This window comes from Salmo trutta, chromosome 17 (genome assembly GCF_901001165.1).
Source record: "Salmo trutta chromosome 17, fSalTru1.1, whole genome shotgun sequence".
In the NCBI taxonomy this organism is placed as follows: domain Eukaryota; kingdom Metazoa; phylum Chordata; class Actinopteri; order Salmoniformes; family Salmonidae; genus Salmo; species Salmo trutta.
The window spans coordinates 15797280-15820523 of record NC_042973.1 but is presented as its reverse complement, the minus strand read 5'-3'; the positions used below and the strand labels follow the sequence as shown (position 1 = coordinate 15820523).

At 42.8% G+C, this 23244-nt stretch overlaps 1 protein-coding gene across 5 annotated transcripts in view; it reads right to left on the bottom strand.

The window, feature by feature from the left end:
• Positions 1-23244, bottom strand: part of LOC115151703 (dipeptidyl peptidase 9) — a 36779-nt gene continuing 13535 nt past the window's right edge. For all 5 annotated transcript variants that reach the window (XM_029695864.1, XM_029695865.1, XM_029695863.1 and 2 more), the window contains exons 7-21: positions 15010-15120; positions 14080-14208; positions 10429-10490; positions 10153-10253; positions 9285-9462; positions 8800-8959; positions 8408-8487; positions 8048-8200; positions 7781-7916; positions 2878-3023; positions 2577-2723; positions 2074-2226; positions 1644-1786; positions 1196-1307; positions 1-870 (exon numbers count right to left, since the gene is read on the bottom strand). In XM_029695864.1, coding sequence (XP_029551724.1) covers positions 778-870; positions 1196-1307; positions 1644-1786; positions 2074-2226; positions 2577-2723; positions 2878-3023; positions 7781-7916; positions 8048-8200; positions 8408-8487; positions 8800-8959; positions 9285-9462; positions 10153-10253; positions 10429-10490; positions 14080-14208; positions 15010-15120 — 1904 coding nt within the window. In that variant the 3' untranslated portion in view covers positions 1-777. The remainder of the gene's footprint in view (positions 871-1195; positions 1308-1643; positions 1787-2073; positions 2227-2576; positions 2724-2877; positions 3024-7780; positions 7917-8047; positions 8201-8407; positions 8488-8799; positions 8960-9284; positions 9463-10152; positions 10254-10428; positions 10491-14079; positions 14209-15009; positions 15121-23244) is intronic.

The following is a 23244-nucleotide window of genomic DNA, read 5'->3' as shown; positions in this document are numbered from 1 at the left end:
TTCCTAAAAATACTTTTTTTATTTCAACACACACTTAAAATACCAGTTGCAGGTAGTGTGTGGTTTCCGTCCTCAGCGGCCACGCCATTTGGCTCACCACACAACACTGTAATCCACCATGACTTACAACAGCACAGTCCAAAGTATGAACAAACAAAACATTTACATTTTAGTCATTTGCAGACACTCTTATCCAGAGCGACTAACAGTATTGAGTCAATATATGTTCATACTGGTCCCCCTTGCTAACAGGGTGTGGCACAAAAATCCCAAATAAAAACAGAAAATCACTCCAAGATGCTAACGAGCTCTTTTTCTCAAAATGCTCAATGTTTGTTCTATATTTTCTACTTCTCTCCTTCTTTGCAGTCATTGTCCAGTTAAAAACTGACAGGTGACAACACTCTGCTCTCGGCGTGGAAAGGGGTTGGTAGCATGGGAGGGCTTCTCCAGGCTATTATAAAAAAATCTCCGTTTTTAAGAGTAGGGTGAGGGATCGGATGCAAATGGCAGATAATGGGACACAGTGTTTGTCACAGGTGGCACCTTAATTGGGGAGGACCAGCTCATAGTAATGGATGGAACGGAATAAATGGAATGGTTTCAAATACATCAGACATGTTTGATACCATTCCATTCACTCCATTCCAGCTATTATGACCAATCCTCCACTCACCAGCCTCCTGTGGTATATGTGAAGGTGCATGGTGACATTGGGCAACGGGGGGAGAAAGAGTGGGGAGTGAGGCAGGGGCTCTGTTCATTCAACTGCAGCCCTCAGAGGTACTGCTGGAGGAAGTGCAGCAGCATAATCTCATAGTGCTCTCCAGACTCTGGGCAGCGGATGCTGTGTCTCTCGTTGGGGTAGATCTGAAGAGATGGAGACAAAGGAACAGATGGAGGAAAGAGAAAGCCCCCGGAAAGGAAGCACCCGTCTTCCTCATTTATAAAATGTTGCTTTTAATGTGCTCTGAAAAGAGGCCTTGAAAAATAAATGAGTCCCACACTTTTCTTTGTAGCGAATGCGTTTGTTTTCAGCAACATGTCAGCTAAAGCCTGGGGAAATGTTCCACTGCACATATTCAATTCTCTCATCATCGCTCGCCATTTTATACAATGAAGTTGAATGAACACTGCGTTGTAGGTCTGTGTAAGATGGGGCACATGTACACAACTAAACCCACTGCCCTCCTACCTGTAGCTGATACGGCTTCCCCGCACGGATCAGTTGAGACACCAGGAAGTTGGTGTGGAAAAAGTGCACATTCTCATCAAGGAATCCATGTAATATAAGTAACCGGTTAGGCCTGGGTAGGAAAACAAAATATAAAAGATTATCTCTAGAAAAGTAAAAAAACACATTTTAATTTCCCCTCGCATCAGAACTTATCCTGGTCCCAGATCTGTTCGTTATGTATAGCCAACTCCTATGGTCATTGTCATAAGAGTTGCCTATACAGCACAAACAGATCTGGGATCAGGCTAATCAAGCAAGTCTGTCCCATCAGGACCATATCAAAAACAAGTGACGAACAGTATTGCAGGACAGCTGCACTTTGGAGTCTCTTTACTGCTGCCTTTACGTATTGCCTGTGAAGCACCCTGAGGTTGACAGTAAACGGTAATGAATGGTGATGACTCACTCGCTGGGCAGCTTGTCTACGTGCAAGGCGACAGAACCGGCTTCGTATCCCTGCTGGTTGTTCTCAGGTAGGTCCATGTAGCGCTCCGTGTAACCGGTGTCGTAGGCCATCCACACCGTCACAGGGGCACCCGCGATGGCCACCTGGATCATACAAGGACAGCTCAAATCAACAACAGTAACCATATGTACAGTACAACCAATCAAGACATGAATTTAACGCTCCAAGTTTTAGAGTCAATATTTTGAGCTCGTTGACTTAAACCAGGGCTGGGCCACATTAATACCCCTTCATGGTTCAAAGCCATAGAACTACACAGTCTGCCATCACAATTCATTTCTTACACAGAATGCATGTAAGGTGAAGTTGTGACAGTCCAAAGAATAATCCCCTAAAGTTCTTCAGCGGAGACTTCGAACTTTCCTCTCACCTTGAAGACGTTGGGCCTGTGGACGAGGCCCATGAGGGAGAGGAAGCCGCCGTAAGACCAGCCGTGGATGGCCACGCGACTCAGGTCCACAAAAGTGTACTTTTCAGCCACGTACTGCAGCCCCTCCACCTGGTCCTCGATCTCCACCTGTCCCTGAGAACCACAAATGGGGAAAGCAATGTCACGACTGGCATGAAGGCAAACAGGAGAACACTTTTTTAAACATATTGAAATGGGGATGTACTATCTGGGCTGGTCCAATAAGAATGCCCTTTTTGCTACATTGTGCCTTACTGAACACAACTCTGGTAATACTGATCGATCACAAACTGGCAATGCAAGTCTTTTTTTTTTTTCAATATCTCAGTGTTTCCCCTATATTAATTTAGCAGTGGCGCACTGCAAAAAAATTAAACGCTGCTCATAAAGATCTTAGATGAAAGACTAACACCTACAACACTGGTGTATGGTTAGTAGAGACGTGAAGTTGTGTTACTGTTTACCATTTTGTTTTTCAGAGCCCCCTCGAACTTGAGGCCTCTCTGACAGGAGCCTCTCCCGTCAATGACCACGACGGCGTAGCCTAATGACGCTAGCGTATTCAGCCTCAGGTACTTCACTCCTTTGTACGTGTTATTTACTAACTGCACCTGGAGCCCACAAACCCCCCCTCAACATTAAAAACATATGAGATAAAACATTTTAACATTATATATATATATTTTTTTATATAACTAGCCTTGAAATTCAAACTGTCACAAACAAGACTATATTACAGAATAAAACTATTTTTATTGAACAAACCTGGGGGCCTCCATACACAAAGAGGATTGTAGGGTGCTTCCTGCCAGGTACCAAGTTGTGTGGTTTGTACAACATGCCGTAGAGGTGGAACCCTGAATTCCCTGGGAAAGTAAAGATCTCTGGTGGGATGTAATCTCCTGGGCGCCCTGAGAAACAACATTAACACCAATATCAATATGAAGTCAAATGCATATCACTATCGAGGTCAACTGTAGATACTAAAGCTGTTCATTCCATTGGGGGGAGTCATTATTGCAAGGGCAGATTCTATTGATGTGACTGCCCTTGGGAAAGTGACTCATTCAACTATAAATAAGCAACATTGAATTTGCAGGGCCATTCTGTAGTCTCAACATGTGAGTTAAGTGTGATGGCGACAGCGTGCTTATGGTAACACAGTTCATCGATACATTCATGTTTTGTAGTCAGAGGTGAAAAGCCAACAGAAGATTTCAATGCATTGACCCTAGTGATGGGGGGGATACTTACATATTACAATATTATTTTGGACGATATTCTAAAATTTATACTTTCACACACACACAGAAAATATTCAGACCCCTTGACTTTTTCCACATTGTTAACTTAGCATTATTCTAAAATGGATGAAACAGTCCCCCCCCCCCCAAATCTATACACAATACTCCATAATGATAAAACAAAGCAAAAACAGGTTTAGACATTTTTGCAAATGTATAAAAAAACAAAACAGAAATACTACATTTACATAAGAATTCAGACCCTTTACTAAGTACTTTGTTGAAGCACCTTTGGCAGCGATTACAGCATTGAGTCTTCTTGGCCCCTTTTCTCTCAATTTCCGCCTGAATGACATGCCCAAAGTAAACTGCCTGTTGCTCAGGCCCTGAAGCCAGGATATGCATATAATTGGCACCATTGGAAAGAAAACACTTTGAAGTTTGTAGAAATGTTAAAATAATGTAGGAGAATATAACAATAGATATGGTAGGAGAAAATCCAAAGAAAAACCAACCAGAATCTTTTTGAGAGAGACCATCCTCTTACAATGGCAAGTATAAGGTCACACTGAAAATTAGCTTCCACAGGGTGTCAGCAGTCTATGTTCAAGGTTTCAGGCTTGTAACTTCCAAAACTAATAAGAAATATCAGTTTTAGTAGGACATAGTCTTGGAAATTCATGTTTGCGCACGCCATGAAGACATTACACATCTGCTAAACTTTTCTTCCTATTGAACATACTTCTTTCCGTAAGAAATATTAAAGTTTGATTACATTTAAGGGTATCTGAGGAGTAAATAGAAACGTATTTTGACTTGTTAAAACAAAGTTTAGGGGTAGATTTTCAAATTCCCTTCTCTGCAAGTTGAACACGTGGACTACTCAAATCGATGGCGCACACTAAACTGACTTTTTGGGATATAAAGAAGGATTTTATCTAACAAAACGACACTACATATTATAGATGGGACCCTTTGGTTGACAAATCAGATGAAGATTATCAAAAAGTATGTGAATATTTAAATCGCTATTTGTGAATTTATGAAACCTGCGCCGGTGAGAAAATATTTTCATGTGGGGCGCCGCCCTCAATCGCATGGCATGTTTTCGCAGTAATAGCTACTGTAAATCGGACAGTGCAGTTAGATTAACAAGAATTTAAGCTTTCAACCGATATGACACTTATATGTGCCTAAATGCTTAATATCCAAAATGTTTAGGATTATTTATTTGAATTGCGAGTCCTCCAGTTTCACTGGAAGTTGTCCTGCTAGCTGGACGCCTAGCCCTAAAAGGTTAACCTTATTCTAAAATGGATTCAATTTTTTCCCCCCCCGCAATCAATCTACACACAATACCCCATAATGACAAAGCAAAGCAAAAACAGGTTTATAGACATTTTTGCAAATGTATTCCAAAAAAAATAAAAACAGAAATATCACATTTACATAAGAATTCAGACAAAGTGCTTTGTTGAAGCACCTTTGGCAGCGATTACAGCATCGAGTCTTCTTGGGTATGACGCTACAAGTTTGGCCCACCTGTATTTGGGGAGTTTCTCCCAATCTTCTCTGCAGATCCTCTCCATCTGTCAGGTTGGATGGGGAGCATTGCTGCACAGCTATTTTCAGGTCTCTCCAGAGATGTTAGATCAGGTTCAAGTCCAGGCTCTGGCTAGGCCACTCAAGGACATTCAGAGACTTGTGCCTGAAGCCACTCCTGAGTTGTCTTGGCTGTGTGCTTAGGGTCATTGTCCTGTTGGAAGGTAAACCTTCGCCCCAGTCTGAGGTCCTGAGCGCTGTGGAGCAGGTTTTCATCAACGATCTCTGTATTTGCTCCGCTCATCTTTCCCTCAATCTTGACTAGTATCCCAGTCCCTGCTGCTGACGAACATCCCCACAGCATGATGCTGCCACCACCATGCTTATTTGCTTGACAATCACCGGCTGACTAAATTTTGTGACCGTCACAGACCTAGCCACCACCATGCTTCACCGTAGGGATGGTGCCAGGTTTCCTCCAGACGTGAATCTTGATTTCATCAGACCAGAGAATCTTGTTTCTCATGGTCTTAGAGTCTTTAGGTCCCTTTGGCAAACTCCAAGCGGCCTGTCATGTGCCTTTTACTGAGGACTGGCTTCAGTCTGGCCACTCTACCATAAAGGCCTGATTGGTAGGGTGCTGCAGAGATGGGATAATCTTCCAGAAGAACAACCATCTCCACAGAGGAACTCTGGAGCTCTGACAGCATGACCATCGGGTTCTTGGTCACCTCCCTGACCAAGACTCTTCTCCCCCAATTGCTCAGTTTGGGCGGGGCGTTAGCACTAGGAAGAGTCTTGGTGGTTCCAAACTTCTTCCACTTAAGAATCGAGGACACTGTGTTCTTGGGGACCTTCAATGCTGCAGAAATGTTTTGGTACCCTTCACCAGATCTGTGCCTCGACACAATCCTGTCTCGAAGCTATACGGTCAATTCCTTTGACCTCATGGCTTGGTTTTCACTCTGAAATAAAAGGTGGGACCTTATATAGAGAGGTGTGTTAGGACACCTACTCATTCAAGGGTTTTTCTTTTTACTATTTTAGAATAATAGCGAGGACATCAAAACTATGAAATAACACATATGGAATAATGTAGTAAGCAAAAAAGTGTTAACAAATGAAAATATATTCTAGATTTGAGATTCTTCAAAGTAGCCACACTTTGCCTTGATAACAACTTTGCACACTCCTGGCATTCTCTCAACTAGCTTCACCTGGAATGCTTTTCCAATAGTCTTGAAGGAGTTCCCACATATGCAGAGCACTTGTTGGCTGCTTTTCCTTCACTCTGTGGGGCCCAACTCCTCCCAAACCATCTCAATTGGGTTCAGGTCAGGTGACTGGATGCCAGGTTTACTGATGCAGCACTCCATCGCTCTCCTTATTGGGCAAATAGCCCTTACACAGCCTGAAGGTGTGTTGGGTTATTATCATGTTGAAAAACAAATGATAGTCCCACTAAGCGCAAACCAGATGGGATGGCGTATTGCTGCAGACTACTATGGTAGCCATGCTGGTTAAGTGTGCTTTGAATTTTAAATAAATCACCAACAATGTCACCAGCAAAGCACCCCCACACCACCACCACCTCCTCCATGCTTCACGGTGGGAACCACACATGCAGAGATCATCCATTCACCTCCTCTGCGTCTCACAAAGACACAGCGGTTGGAATCAAAAATGTCAAATTTGGGCTAATCAGACCAAAGGAAATATTTCCACAAGCCTAATGTCCACTCATTGTGTTTCTTGGCCCAAGCAAGTCACTTCTTATTATTGGTGTCCTTTAGTAGTGGTTTCTTTGCAGCAATTCAACCATGAAGGCCTGATTCACGCAGTCTCCTCTGAACAGTTGATGAATCAGATGCGTCTGCTACTTGAACTCTGTAAACCATTTATTTAGGCTGCAATTACTGAGGCTGGTAACTCCACTGAACTTATCCTCTGCAGCAGAGGTAACTCTGGGTCTTCCTTTCCTGTGTCAGTCCTCATGAGAGCCAGTTTCAACATAGCGCTTGATGGTTTTTGTGACTGCACTTGAAGAAACTTTCAAAGTTCTTGAAATTTTCCAGATTGACTGACCTTCACGTCTTAAAGTAATGAAGGACTGTCGTTTCTCTTTGATTATTTGAGCTGTTCTTGCCATAATATGGACTTGGTCTATTACCAAATAGGGCTATCTTCTGTTTACCATCCCTACCTTGTCACAACACAACTGATTGACTCAAACAAATAAACTTAACAAGGCCACACCTGTTAATTGAAATGCATTCCAGGTGACTACCTCATGAAGCTGGTTGAGAGAAAGCCAAGAGTGTGCAAAGCTGTCATCAAGGCAAAGGTTGGCTACTTTGAAGAATCTCAAAATATAAAATATATTTAGATTTGTTTGTTTGTTTGTTGTGTTATTTCATAGTTGATGTCTTCACTATTATTCTACAATGTAGAAAATAGTAAAAATAAAGAAAAAGCATGGAATGAGTAGGTGTCTCCAAACTTTGGACTGGTAGACTATGTATGTATGCATGTATGTATGCATGTATGTATGCATGTATGTATGTGTATGTGTGTGTGTGTGTATACACACCAAAACTCTGGTATTATTCATAATATAGCTTGTTCTCCATCTTTTTAAATAGTGAGCCAACATGTTTTCAGCACTTTTAATTCCATAACTGATCAAACTAATTTTCTCATGCTCTATCGTCTTTCTGCAGCAGACATATAGTGAGCAATATGTTTGCAGCACTAAAATCGCAATAAAATTGCCGCATCGAACCGCAATACATATCGTATCGGCACCCAAGTATCGTTATAATATCGTACTGTGAGGTCCCTGGCAATTCCCAGCCCTAACTGACCCCCCCTTTCTTACTCACCTGTGGCCTCCATCATGCTAGCCCAGAACTCAGGCTCTTTGTGCAGTGGGTCACTCTCTGGGCCCATCAGCTTGTAGATGTGGACGCAGGGAGGTGTGCTGACGTTACTGTAATGGCTGACAAACATGTCAAAATTCTACAGAGAGAGCAGAAACATAACAGGTGAGGTCAACTAAATCTTCAAAAAGCTAAAATGCCAAAACCTCCAAGGTTAATTTCAAGGGAAAAAGAAGATGCCAGAGCTTGTCGCTAAGGTAATGTACCTACCTGGCTTACGGAGCAGCTGTGGGAGAAGCCTGGCTTGGTCAGCCTGACCATGTCCCCCGGGGAGTCGTAGCTCACAGTGTATAGGTGATGCTCCAGGGGCGTGTCCCGCGTACCTTGGAAGTACACCAGCTGGGTAGCCTCGTTCACCCAGATCTGAGTTGGGAGGGAGGGGAGACAACAACTCTAATGACTGGGATGTTTTGCTTATGCACATCACCTTTCTACTGTGATAGCTGATGAGCGGTGACAGAGGGCTGTGGCACAAAAAAAAAAATGGGGTGATTCCCATGCTCCCCACCTTAAAATGTTAAAACCCTTTAGGCATTCATTTTAGATAAGAGGTGTGTGTCTAGGGCTTACCTTGGAGCCATGTCTGGCCAACACCTCCCACTCCCCACTGGTTAACGTCACCTCTTCCTTAATCGGGCACTTAAAGTCCTCTGAAAGGAACAACCAGTAGACTAAATGAATTGATCACAGGTGGCTGGAGGCACCTTAACTGCAGAGGACATGCTCATAGTAATGGAACGGAATAAATGGAATGGTATCAAACAAACCAAACACGTGGTTTCCATGCATTTGATAGCCATTCCATTCCAGACATTATTATCAGCCGTCCTCCCCTCAGCAGCCTCCTGTGGAGTTGACCTCCCAAAACATTATCAGAAATATATTTGGGAATGTGCACCTCTATTCACATCTTTACCATTAATCCATAAATCAAACAGAGTATAAACAGTGTATTCTGCTACCCTCTGTCTGCATGTAGTCTCTGGTCCACTGGTAGCAGCCCTGTTGTAACAGCGTGGTGACTTTGTACAAATGGCAGAAGCCAGTTTTGGACTCGTTCACCCAGAGGAAGGTGATCTCATCATCGTTTGTTTGAATGAAAGGATAAAATATGTCATGGACCTGAAACAAAGAAAAGGCCTTGACATAACATGAGCCCTAGAAGAAAGAGCATTTGCTGGTTTCAAAGGTTAAGACTAAATCTTTTAATTTCAAAATGTATAATTGGAAGAGAATTTTAACTTAACATTCATGTAACTACAAATTAACCAATAAAAACTACAGTACAAGTAACAGCCATATCAAACAAAGGCATGCAACTACAATTTCGTGCAAATCAGGGCACTGCAAGCAGCAAGGATGATTTATATTACATATTGAGTTCCATGCTTAGATCTCAAGTCAAAATCTAGGCCTTAGAGCCGAAGCCAGAGTTATTTTAACTCACGTTGATCCAGATGTCGGTGATCTCCTCGTAGATGATGAAGGGGTGGACCCCCTCTGGCACAGCCTCCACACTCTCCTCCCGTTGGGCCTGGTCCTGGGTTACAGGGATGAACAGGGCCGGGGGCAGCAGGACCAACTGGAGCCTCTGTTGACTCCTGTCCAGCAGTACCGCCCATGCACTGCACAGAGGAGTAGTGGGTTGTCAGGGTCTAACGTTGCTAAATAGCCTCATGAATTCCATATTTCCTAGTTGATGTAGAGAAAGACGGCCTTGAAATTGAAAGGGTATATATACTATTTTAATTAAATGGAAAATCATTTGTTACGGTATATCCGAATTTCAAATCAAAGTTACTGTAGCTGGCTAACTTTTTGGACATGCTCTGTGATATACCCCTCTGGAGAGAAGAGATGGGTGCTGTTCAACAGAACCAGCCCGCATTAAGATTGATTTGCTATTGGTTTCTGGATGCGGTGACGTTTGCCTTATCGGAGACCTCAATACAACTGTCGCCCACCAGGAGTGGCTAACTTTCCATTTCAGCCCAGCCGGTAGCACAATGGTGTGAGGACTAGTCCAGATTGCTGGTGAGTGTGGGATGGAATAGAACTTTAGGTGGTGTTGACCTACGTAACACGATCGGGCTGTCATTGTAAATATACATTTGTTCTTAACTGACTCGCCTGGTTAAATAAAGGCTAAATAAAAAAATATCTGAGATGAAACCATAAGGCTTGGTGCAGTTTGCATATTTACAAGGACTTTACTCAATGATAGGAACAATTACACCTTTACAACACAGATATAATCCGCTCCACGGCATAGATAGCTTTGCTTAGTTGTGTCTGTTCCAGTCTTTTGAACTCACTATTTGCCGTCTTTTGTCCAGCCGGCGCGGGCGATGTACTCGACCCCAGGGAACAGGGTGGTAAAAGGCAGGACCAGCTCCTTGTCCTGGGTGCTTACAATCTAATGATAACAAGGACTCATAAGAATAGGCAGATAGGCATTGAAGGACATAGAGACATACGGAACACATAAAAGACCACAAAAAGGGAACAGAAGGCAACATTCAAGTAGACATGCAGAATACAAAGACAGACCAATACAGTTCAAAACCATGAGAATTTTAAGAAGTTCTTACTCTGCCAAGGTGGTCGGTTCTGATTTCTACCAGTTTGAAAGTAATTTGAGGATTCTTACTCCCTGAAAAGAAAAATGGAGAGGAGGGCAATACAAGTTAACCATCTTACATATCACGTCTTGTCTGGCACTCCTGTCTAATAGCTCAAGTTACTCAAATGTACAGTACCAGACACACCTACTCATTCAAGGGTTTTTCTTTATTTTTACTCTTTTCTACATTGTAGAATAATAGTGAAGACATCAACACTATGAAATAACACATATGGAATCATGTAGTAACCAAAAAAAGTATTAAACAAAGTAGCCACCCTTTGCCTTGACAGCTTTGCACACTCTTGGCATTCTCTCAACCAGCATTTCAATTAACAGATGTGCCTAGTTAAAAGTTAATGTGTGGAATTTCTTTCCTTCTTAATGCATTTGAGCCAATCAGTTGTGTGGTGACAAGGTAGGGGTGGTATACAGAAGAAAGCCCTATTTGGTAAAAGACCAAGTTCATATTACGGCAAGAACAGCTCAAATAAGCAAAGAGAAGTGACAGTCCATCATTACTTTAAGACATGAAGGTCAGTCAATACTGAACGTTTTAATAACGTTGAAAGTATCTTCAAGTGCAGTCGCAAAAACCATCAAGCGCTATGATGAAACTGGCTCTCATGAGGACCGACATAGGAATGGAAGACCCCAGAGTTACTTCTGCTGCAGAGGATAAGTTCATTATAGTTACGAGCCACAGAAATTGCAGCCCAAATAAATGCTTCAGAGTTCAAGTAACAGACACATCTCAACATCAACTGTTCAGAGGAGACAGCGTGAATCAGGCCTTCATGGTTGAATTGCTGCAAAGAAACAACTACTAAAGGACACCAATAACATTTGCGCTGGATGAGTCCAAATTTGAGAGTTTTGGTTCCAACCGCCTTGTCTTTGTGAGACGCAGAGTAGGTGAACAGATGATCTCTGCATGTGTGGTTCCCACTGTGAAGCATGGAGGTGGTGTGATGGTACTTTGCTGGTGACACTGTCTGTGATTTATTTAGAATTCAAGGCACACTTAACTAACATGGCTACCACAGCATTCTGCAGTGAATTGGTTTGTTAAATGTGATACGCCATGTGTAATATCAATTTGTATAGTTTACTTAGCTACTTGAGTCATCTCTCTCTGCTCTTTCTCTCCGTGCCACTAGCCACGCCCCGTCACTCAAGGAGCACATTTGATGTTCCTCAACCACGACACACTTGCGTTCAGTCTGCATGGTCAATGCAGCACATACAACAATGTTGATGATGACAACAATGCCGTTTTCACTTTGCAGCTTAATATAAATTCACTAGCATTCTATAATGACACAATTAGTTTGTGTTTATTACATCAGCAAACAGCTAGTTTGTCTTTACTTAGCAAGTTGCCCTGAATCTTGAGAGACGCTAATTGCTAGCAGCAGCTTAGCTTAGCAGCAGCTTAGCTTAGCAGCAGCTTAGCTTAGCAGCAGCTTAGCTTAGCAGCAGCTTAGCTTAGCAGCTTAGCAGCCAGCTTAGCCAGCTAGCAGCTTAGCAGCTTAGCCAGCTTAGCCAGCTAGCAGCTTAGCAGCAGCTTAGCAGTTAGCAGTTAGCAGCTAGCAGCAGCTTAGCAGTTAGCAGCCAGCTTAACAGCAGCTTAGCAGCAGTTTAGCAGCTTAGCAGCAGTTTAGCAGCTTAGCAGCTAGCAGCAGCTTAGCAGCTAGCAGCTTAACAGTTTAACAGCAGCTTAGCAGTTTAGCAGCAGCTTAGCAGCTTAGCAGCAGCTTAGCAGCTAGCAGCTTAGCAGCTAGCAGCTAGCAGCTTAGCAGCTAGCAGCTAGCAGCTTAGCAGCAGCTTAGCAGCTAGCAGCAGCTAGCAGCAGCTAGCAGCAGCTAGCAGCTAGCAGCAGTTAGCAGCTAGCAGCAGTTAGCAGCCAGCTTAGCAGCCAGCTTAGCAGCAGCTTAGCAGCAGCTTAGCAACCTAGCAGCCAGCAGGCCAGCAGCTTAGCAGCCAGCAGCTTAGCAGCCAGCAGCTTAGCAGCCAGCAGCTTAGCAGCCAGCAGCTTAGCAGCCAGCAGCTTAGCAGCCAGCAGCAGCTTAGCAGCCAGCAGCTTAGCAGCCAGCAGCTTAGCAGCCAGCAGCAGCTTAGCAGCCAGCAGCAGCTTAGCAGCCAGCAGCTTAGCAGCCAGCAGCTTAGCAGCCAGCAGCAGCTTAGCAGCCAGCAGCTTAGCAGCAGCTTAGCAGCAGCTTGGCAGCAGCTTGGCAGCAGCTTGGCAGCAGCTTAGCAGTTAGCAGCAGCTTAGCAGTTAGCAGCCAGCTAGCCACTAGCCAGCAGCTTAGCAGTTAGCAGCCAGCTAGCCGCTAGCCAGCAGCTTAGCAGTTAGAACTTTGGTTCCTACCCTGTCAAAATAACTCCTCCCCGGCATTTTAATTTGTCGTCATCTCAAACACTGTATTCAAAGTGCACACTATTATATTCTAACTATAGAATTAGAATATACATTCTATTTCCATGATTCCAACGGTTTTGCTCTACTTCTCAAGTCAAATCGCAATTGGTAAAAAAATAAGTCCTAGATTATTTGCCCATATCGTGCAGCCCTACGTGGCCGTGTGGAAATTCTGATTTTGAATGCTTAGCAGGTCAGGAAAATGGTACAATTCACGCACTTGTCAAGAGAACATCCCTGCTCATCTACTGCCTCTGATCTGGAGGACTCACTAAACACAAATGCTTTGTTTGTAAATTATGTCTGAGTGTTGGTGTACCCCTGGCTATCTGTAAATATAAAAAAAACAAGAAAATGGTACCATCTGGTTTGCTTAATATAAGGAATTTGATACTTAAGTACATTTTATCAATTACATTTACTTTTGATACTTAAGTATATTTAAAAACAAATATTTTTACTCAAGTAGTATTTTACTGGGTGACTCACTTTTACTTGTGTCATTTTCTATTAAGGTACCTTTACTTTTACTCAAGTATGACAATTGGGTACTCTTTCCACCACTGAGTGCAGGAAATGCAGAAATGATAAGTGCTGAAATTTGTTTTGGTTGAAGTTGAATTCTCCATAAGAATGGAGAAAGACTTGTTGAAATCACTTAGAATTTATGTGCTGCCACCCTAGGATCATGTAGAACTTTTACTTTTCAAAAACAAAAAAAATACCATCAAATACCATGATATAATATTTTGGCCATATCGCCCAGCCCTAGCTCAGCATATATGGGAACTCCTTCAATACTGTTGGAAAAGCAATCCAGGTGAAGCTGGTTAAGAGAATGCAAGGCTGTCATCAAGGCAAAGGGTGGCTACTTTGAAGAATCTAAAATATATTGGTTTGTTTAACACTTTTTAGCTTAATACATGATTCCATATGTTATTTCATAGTTTTGATGTCTTTACTGTTATTGTACAATGTAGGAAATAATACAAATCAAGAAAAACCCTTGAATGAGTAGGTGTCTGCAAACTTTTGACTAGTACTGTATATTGAAGTATAAAATCCAACTCTGCCTAGCCACAATAGTCACATGGAAAATATAGATAGTAGCCAATACAGTTCAATAAAAAGTTATGAATCAGTACTACTAATACTTAAAAAAGGCCATTTGGGGTGGGGATGAGGGTGAGAGCGGACCTGTGCGGGGGTATCTGTAAACATCAGCCTTGCGCTCCTCCAGGGCTGGGGAGGGAACGTGAATTAACTCCACCTCTGACTCATCCACCTCCTCATACAGTAACTGGAGGGTCTTCCCCCCATCTGGGTCTGAAAGAGAAACTTATTGAGTTGGCCATTTTATTCAAAAGCAAGTATGTCCTAAAGTACTACTTAAGTAGTTTTTGGGGTATCTGTACTTTACTATTTATATTTTGCAACTTTTACTTCACTACATTCCTAAAGAAAATAATGTACTTTTTACTCCATACATTATCCCTGACACCCAAAAGTACTTGTAACATTTTGAATGCTTAGCAAAACAGGAAAATGGTCTAATTCACACACTTATCAAGAGAACATCCCTGGTCATCACAGCTGCTTCTGATCTGGCACTTACTAAACACATGCTTCGTTTGTAAATTATGTCTGAGTTTTGGAATGTGCCCCTAGCTAATGTGCCCCTAGCTATTTGCTTAATAAGACATTTGAAATGTTTTGTACTTTTGATACTTAACTATATTTTAACAATTACTTAACTATATTTAAAACCAAAAACTTTTAGACTTTTACTCAAGTAGTATTTTACTGGGTGACTAACTTTTACTTGAGTCATTTTCCATTAAGGCATCTTTACTTCTATCCAAGTATGACAATTGGGTACTTTTTCCACCCCTATGTGCTTTGTGACTGAGTGGCCTAACCTTGTTGAATTTGTCTTCAACAATCCAGTAAGATTTAACTAACCTTTGTTAAATTATTAAACTTAAAGTAGTAATGAAAAACAAAATGCATTTTATTGATAAGATAAAGAGAAATCAGGAGTCCCTGTTCAGTCAAAAGCTACATCTCTGGTAGAGGGAAAGGAAACATAAGGACAAGGATCACAAAAACCATCCAGAAAAGACTAACCTTCAGGAGCAGCTGGCGACCACCAGTAGCCCGTGAAGCGGTCAAACTCCTCCTGGATTACAAAGGTGGCAATGCCTGCAGACTTGGGGTCCTCCTTCACGTTATTCAACCCTAAGAAAGGTAGAGAAGGATGCACTGTCAGGAGACGGCTCTCTGCTTTCCATTTTACGTTAAAAGATGATGCCCTTTCATGAACAAACTTAAATTAAAAGATTAAAATAGGTCAACACTACAGGACACTTTTTAAAGAAAACTCTTGCTAGTATATTCGCACGATAGATAGAATATATTACATTACTCAAAAAAATAAAGGGAACACTAAAATAACACATCCTAGATCTGAATGAAATAATCTTATTAAATACTTTTTTCTTTACATAGTTGAATGTGCTGACAACAAAATCACACAAAAATAATCAATGGAAATCCAATTTATCAACCCATGGAGGTCTGGATTTGGAGACACTAAAAATTAAAGTGGAAAACCACACTACAGGCTGATCCAACTTTGATGTAATGTCCTTAAAACAAGTCAAAATGAGGCTCAGTAGTGTGTGTGGCCTCCACGTGCCTGTATGACCTCCCTACAACACCTGGGCATGCTCCTGATGAGGTGGCGGATGGTCTCCTGAGGGATCTCCTCCCAGACCAGGACTAAAGCATCCGCCAACTCCTGGACAGTCTGTGGTGCAACGTGGCGTTGGTGGATGGAGCGAGACATGATGTCCCAGATGTGCTCAATTGGATTCAGGTCTGGGGAACGGGCGAGCCAGTCCATAGCATCAATGCCTTCCTCTTGCAGGAACTGCTGACACACTCCAGCCACATGAGGTCTAGCATTGTCTTGCATTAGGAGGAACCCAGGGCCAACCGCACCAGCTTAAGGTCTCACAAGGGGTCTGAGGTTCTCATCTCGGTACCTAATGGCAGTCAGGCTACCTCTGGCGAGCACATGGAGGGCTGTGCTGCCCCCCAAAGAAATGCCACCCCACACCATGACTGACCCACCGCCAAACCGGTCATGCTGGAGGATGTTGCAGGCAGCAGAACGTTCTCCACGGCGTCTCCAGACTCTGTCACGTCTGTCACATGTGCTCAGTGTGAACCTGCTTTCATCTGTGAAGAGCACAGAGCGCGAGTGGCGAATTTGCCAATCTTGGTGTTCTCTGGCAAATGCCAAACGTCCTGCACGGTGTTGGGCTGTAAGCACAACCCCCACCTGTGGACATCGGGCCCTCATACCACCCTCATGGAGTCTGTTTCTGACTGTTTGAGCAAACACATGCACATTTGTAGCCTGTTGGAGGTCATTTTGCAGGGCTCTGGCAGTGCTCCTCCTGCTCCTCCTTGCACAAAGGCGGAGGTAGCGGTCCTGCTGCTGGGTTGTTGCCCTCCTACAGCCTTCCCCACGTCTCCTGATGTACTGGCCTGTCTCCTGGTAGCGCCTCCATGCTCTGGACACTACGCTGACAGACACAGCAAACCTTCTAGCCACAGCTCGCATTGATGTGCCATCCTGGATGAGCTGCACTACCTGAGCCACTTGTGTGGGTTGTAGACTCCGTCTCATGCTACCACTAGAGGGAAAGCACCGCCAGCATTCAAAAGTGACCAAAACATCAGCCAGGAAGCATAGAAACTGAGAAGTGGTCTGTGGTCCCCACCTGCAGAACCACTCCTTTATTGGGGGTGTCTTGCTAATTGCCTATAATTTCCACCTGTTGACTATTCCATTTGCACAACAGCAAGTGAAATTTATTGTCAATCAGTGTTGCTTCCTAAGTGGACAGTTTGATTTCACAGAAGTGTGATTGACGAGTTACATTGTGTTGTTTAAGTGTTCCCTTTATTTTTTTGAGCAGTGTTTATTAACATTTTTTTACCTTTACTTAACTTAAGCAAGTCTGTTAAGAACAAATTCTTATTTTCAATGACGGCCTAGGAACAGTGGGTTAACTGCCTTGTTCAGGGTCAGAACGATAGAATTGTACCTTGTCAGTTCGGGGATTCGATCTTGCAACCTTTCAGTTACTAGTCCAACGCTCTAACCACTAGGCTACCTGCCGCCCCATATGATTAAAATGTAATGCAAATGAAATGCAGGCCTGTATGTATCTTCGGTATTAACCCAAAAGAGCACCCTTTCAGATACATTGAAGAGCATGCATTCAACGGAAATCTATTCAATTGAGAAATCACAACTCTGAAAGCTGACCAGCATCAGTCTCAAAATAGTTTGCTTGTTTAGTAGCATGCCAACCTTTATGGCTGTAGGAAAGTCTCTCCTCCTAATTTTTCAAAGTTCTAATGTTACTGTCCCCACTACAACAAAAATACATGTAATTTTGTTCTTGAAACAGTTAATTGAAATACTGTACAATTCCATTAATTCCTAAGGAGGACTGCTTCTTCTGGGGAGTGCCAATACAGCGAACCGGTATACAGTGGTCATAAAACAGTTGATGGCGATATATTGGTCGATCTCCAAGCACTAGCGGTTCTGGGGGGGGGGGGGGGCAGTGCCCCTGTGACAACAATTTTGGACGCCCTTGTGGCCCCCCTAAATGTGGAGTATGAAATAATTTTTACATAACTAATGCCTGCAATGCAGTGAAGAAAACGATATGACAACAATAACGTCTAATGTAACTGGCCCCTCTAACAGTACAACTGGCCCCAGCTTGGCCCCCCCAGTTGAAATGGTCTAGAACCGCCACTGTCTCCAAGGAATTCCTCGTAAATTTACTCTGGAGAGCCAGAGTGCGCGTCCGTAAATTGTAAATTCAGAGCGCTTCGCTCTGGAAGTGTTCAGAGCGCACATCGGACGCTCTGGCCGAGGAGTAGAGGTGATGCGAACGTTCTGACCACACAATGGCAGTCAAGCACCCAAGCTAACGGGCTAACGTTGGCTTGCTACTTCCAGACACAAATGAGAGAACACCTCACTCTGACCATTTTTCACACCCTAGCACAGCTGGTTAGGCTGTTCTCATGTTATCCAGAGCGTTGGTGACTAACTGTGCTGCTGGCAACAATTTAAATATGTTTTTTTTGCCAAACGTTTACCGCCACCAGTCATATTCAACGGTTGCTGAGCGTTCGTAAATTAATCTGTTATTCTGCGCACTGGCACATTCAAGACGAGAGTGCTCTGAAATCGGAGTAGATAGCCAGAGCGAATTTACGAATGCGCCCCTAGTCAATCACCAAAAGTTTCTGTAAAAACCTATTCGTTTTGCACTGTTGTCAGTATATATGCCTACTGTTGGCCAATCAGATAGCTCGGATTACCGTGTCTGCACAGTTTCCTTTGAGCCATAGACAGGGGCGGTAGTGCCCCTGTGACAACAATGTTGGACCCCCTTGTGGCCCCCCTAAATAGCCTTCCCTGTAGCTCAGTTGGTAGAGCATGGTGTTTGCAACACCAGGGTTGTGGGTTCGATTCCCACGGGGGGCCAGCACAGAAAAAAAAAAAAAAAAAAAAGTATGAAATTGTATGAAATGTATGCATTCACTACTGTAAGTCACTCTGGATAAGAGTGTCTGCTAAATGACGTAAATGTAAAATGTAAATGTGGAGTATGAAATAATTTTTACATAACATTTTTGCTATTGTTCTTTTTTACATCCGTTATTAGACAGTGGCAACGCGGAACACTAATGATTATGAACATGGTCTTTTGCCTGCTAATGCCTGCAATGCAGTGAAGAAAACGATATACGACAACAATAACGTCTAATGTAACTGGTCCCTCTAACAGTACAACTGGCCCCAGCTTGGCCCCCCCAGTTGAAATGGTCTAGAAGGGACACTGGCCATAGACTGTAAAAACAAACCTCAAAGTAAAGCAAAGTTGATACTGTGAGCAGGGCCGAATTAACGCAGTGGCTTACCGGGGCTAATGCCGCTGGGCCCAAGAGGAAGCAAAACAAAATAAGTAAAAAAATGTAATATTACGTATATATATTTTTTTTTACTGCATCAACCAACCACAGGAGGACTCAGCAGCCTGCTCTCAATGAGTTTAGAAAGCCTGCTGATGCCTGCTGCCGCTCTGCTATTCATCAGATGGGAGAGGAGAGATGGTAGTGGGCCCACGTGGGTAACTGGGAGGCTCTGCTTTGAATGGGTAACTGAATCATAAAAAACATCTACTGCAAAATAAATAAATGCAACTGGTCAATTGTGTGAGTCATGTGTCTTTCATATTCCAATCAGAAAGCTGTTCCCAAATATGGCATGACATGTACTCGGTTACAAAGATCTTGCTAGCTAGCCTGCCTACTGAAAATTATGGGAAAAAGTGAGTGGCCTATGTGGGGCCAAGAAAATAAAATTACAGATAAGAAAGCGGCAGGACCAAGAACTTAAACCAAAAAATACCCAAACTGACTGGTTCTTTTTCTGCACAACACAAAGGACAACCAAACGACTGAAATCAAGCATAGGAGAGATCAACCGGTGCTGCACATGCAGTTGAAGTCGGAAGTTTACATACAACTTAGCCAAATTCATTTAAACGCCGTTTTTCACAATTCCTGACATTTAATCCTAGTAAAAATTCCCTGTCTTAGGTCAGTTAGGATCACCACTTTAGTTTAAGAATGTGAAATGTGAGAATAATAGTAGAGAGAATGATTTATTTCAGCTTTTATTTCTTTCATCACATTCCAGTGGGTCAGAAGTTTACATACACTCAATTATTATTTGGTAGCATTGCCTTCAAATTGTTTAACTTTGGTCAACGTTTTGGGTAGCCTTCCACAAGCTTCCCACAATAAGTTGGGTGAATTTTGTCCATTCCTCCTGACAGAGCTTGTGTAACAGTCAGGTTTGTAGGCCTCCTTGCTCGCACACACTTTTTCAGTTCTGCCAACAAATTTTCTATAGGCTTGAGGTCAGGGCTTTGTGATGGCCACTCCAATACCTCAACTTTGTTGTCCTTAAGCCATTTTGCCACAACTTTGGAAGTATGCTTGGGGTCATTGTCCATTTGGAAGGCCCATTTGCAACCAAGCTTTAACTCCTGACTGATGTCTTGAGATGTTGCTTCAATATATCCACATAATTTTCCTTCTCATGATGCCATCTATTTTGTGAAGTGCACCAGTGCCTCCTGAAGCAAAGCACCCCCACAACATGACGCTGCCACCCCTATGCTTCACGGTTGGGATGGTGTTCTTCGGCTTGCAAGCTTCCCCCTTTTTCCTCCAAACATAACGATGGTCATTATGGCTACAGTTCTATTTTTGTTTCATCAGACCAGAGGACATTTCTCCAAAAAGTACAATCTTTGTCCCCATGTGCAGTTGCAAACCGTAGTCTGGCTTTTTTATGGCAGTTTTGGAGCAGTGGCTTCTTCCTTGCTGAGCGGCCTTTCAGGTTATGTCGATATAGGACTCGTTTTACTGTGGATATACATACTTTTGTACCCGTTTCCTCCAGCATCTTCACAAGGTCCTTTGCTGTTGTTCTAGGATTGATTTGCAATTTTCGCACCCAAGTACATTCATCTCGAGGAGACAAAACGCGTCTCCTTCCTGAGTGGTATGACGGCTGCGTGGTCCCATGGTGTTTATCTTTGCGTACTATTGTTTGTACAGATGAACGTGGTACCTTCAGGCGTTTGGAAATTGCTCCCAAGGATGAACCAGACTTGTGCAGGTCTACAATTTTTTTTTCCTGAGGTCTTGGCTGATTTCTTTTGATTTTCCCATGATGTCAAGAAAAGAGGCACTGAGTTTGAAGGTAGGCCTTGAAATACATCCACAGGTACACCTCCAATTGACTCAAATGATGTCAATTAGCCTATCAGAAGCTTCTAAAGCCATGACATCGTTTTCTGGAATTTTCCAAGCTGTGTAAAGGCACAGTCAACTCAGTGTATGTAAACTTCTGACCCACTGGAATTGTGATAGTGAATATAAGTGAAATAATCTGTCTGTAAACTATTGTTGCAAAAATGACTTGTGTCATGCACAAAGTAGATGTCCTAACCGACTTGCTAAAACTATAGTTTGTTAACAATACATTTGTGGAGTGGTTGAAAAACGAGTTTTAATGACTCCAACCTAAGTGTATGTATACATCCGACTTCAACTGTACTCTGCATTTGGTTGGCCTGTAGTGACGCCTCAAGCACTGCTATGCAGTGTCTTAGACCGCTGCGCCACTCGGGAGGCCCTGTGCAGTCAATATTTAACTTTTGCTCCAAATCCACTTGGCGTGGCAGACTGCGATATCAGGTTTAGAACCAAATGAAAACAGTCTAATTGAAACCCTCAAATCTCTGTCCGGTACGAGATGGCCTGCCCATGCACAATCAACAAAAGCATTATGCCTCAATTATGCCAATGTTAGTCAGTCTCTTCTAGAAATATCTGAGGATGAAAATCTAACAAGGCTCTAACGCTCTACACCCAAATGGATAAATTTGAAATAGCTTTCTCTGTAACAATACTCCAACGTTTTCAGAATACAAGCACTGCACTTAAGGTAGTCCAACTGGACCTGTCTAAGGGTGTTCGTTTGGTGGCCTCTTTTAGAGATTGTGGCTGTGCTACGGGATAAGTTTGATAGCTTTGAGGCAAAAGGAAAGGACATGTCACCAAGCGTTCTAACGCTTTACAAACCTAACACGACAGAAGATGACAAAAACATGCTGATGAGTCGTAAGAGGCAGAGCCTGACTGTCGTTAATCAATGACAGGTTAGCAGAAACTTGCTGTCTGTGTTCACCGTTGTGATTGACACACTTATTGATGAGTTGGATAGGAGGTATGAGTCATACAAAGAGCTAAACTGCTTTGGATTTTTTTAACAATATACCTTCACTTTCCACATAAGACCTACATTGATCTGCACTCAACCTTCAAAGTAAATATCAATCTGACTTGCAACATGATTTTCCAGATGAAATTGTCCAGTTTAAAAGAATGTATTAAAAGTAGGGGGGAAATTGCTTCACATGTAACAGAGCAATCTACAAGCAGTCTTTCACAATGTTGACATTGCCTTGCGAATGTTCTTGACTTTACCCGTTACCTATGCATCAGGCGAGTGGTGCTTTTCAAAGCTTGCTCGTCAAAAACAGACATATCAACGATGGGACAGGAAAAGACAAACATTTTAATCTTATGGCTCTTGGGAATGATCTACTCAGGGCACTTGAAATCAAGGACATAGTTGCAGATTTCGCTGCTTGGAAAATGAGGAACGAAACCATTAAGATAAGCCATGATGACACTCTTTGTAACAGCATAAGGCCTAATGCTCGTCCGCTGGAGAGGCTGTCCAGGCAGCTGGTAGTGCTGAAATGGCGGAGGCAGCACTCTTCTTTTCTTTGCGAAGGCTGTCTGGATGGCATCTGTCCATGGTCCTCCTGAATCAATATTGTGACCATGCTGTGTAGCCTAGGTTATGCAACTGTAATAATATGCTTTGTGGACTTAAAATGATGCTCTTCGATTTTAACTGATAATTATGAAACACAAATGTATAAAATGTTCTGCTTTAATGTGCTGTATTGTAGCCTAAGCCCAATTTATTTTGTTTATTTTGAGAAGACACACACATATATAATCCCGTGCATAAGCGGCACGTTCATCAGGCTAGGGGAAGCTAAGCTCTCTAAATAACTTGAATTAATTTGCCAAAATGATATAGCTCATGATTAGCCTACTCCTGTCTATACAGAAATAAATTCATTCAAAATAGGCTACTAAAGCATGATTTGGCCATAGAGGATCATTAGCCTCGTTAAAAAAATAAGTTGTGGATTGTTTTACGTCGCATTGCCTACAGTCAGAATGAAAGGCAGCACGCACAATATGGACAGATGATTGTTGAGTTGCGACTGTCAGTGAAAAGTAGAGGCCCAGCCAGGCATATCGCAATATTTAAAAATACAATAACGGCAAAACATTGTTTGGAAAGCAAATGGTTATTGATGTAATGAGAAGGCAATGAAAAGACGAAATCTGTCTTTTAGTTATCCAAATTCTCAACTTAATTGAGGGAACAGTATAGCCCATCTTATTGGCACCAGCGGAGAGTATCGGCCATATCCCCGGCGAGTATCGGCCATATCCCCGGCGAGTATCGGCCATATCCCCGGCGAGTATCGGCCATATCCCCGGCGAGTATCGGCCATATCCCCGGCGAGTATCGGCCATATCCCCGGCGAGTGTGCACTACGCATATTCACTCTTTATCAATGTTGGCTCAGTGCAAAG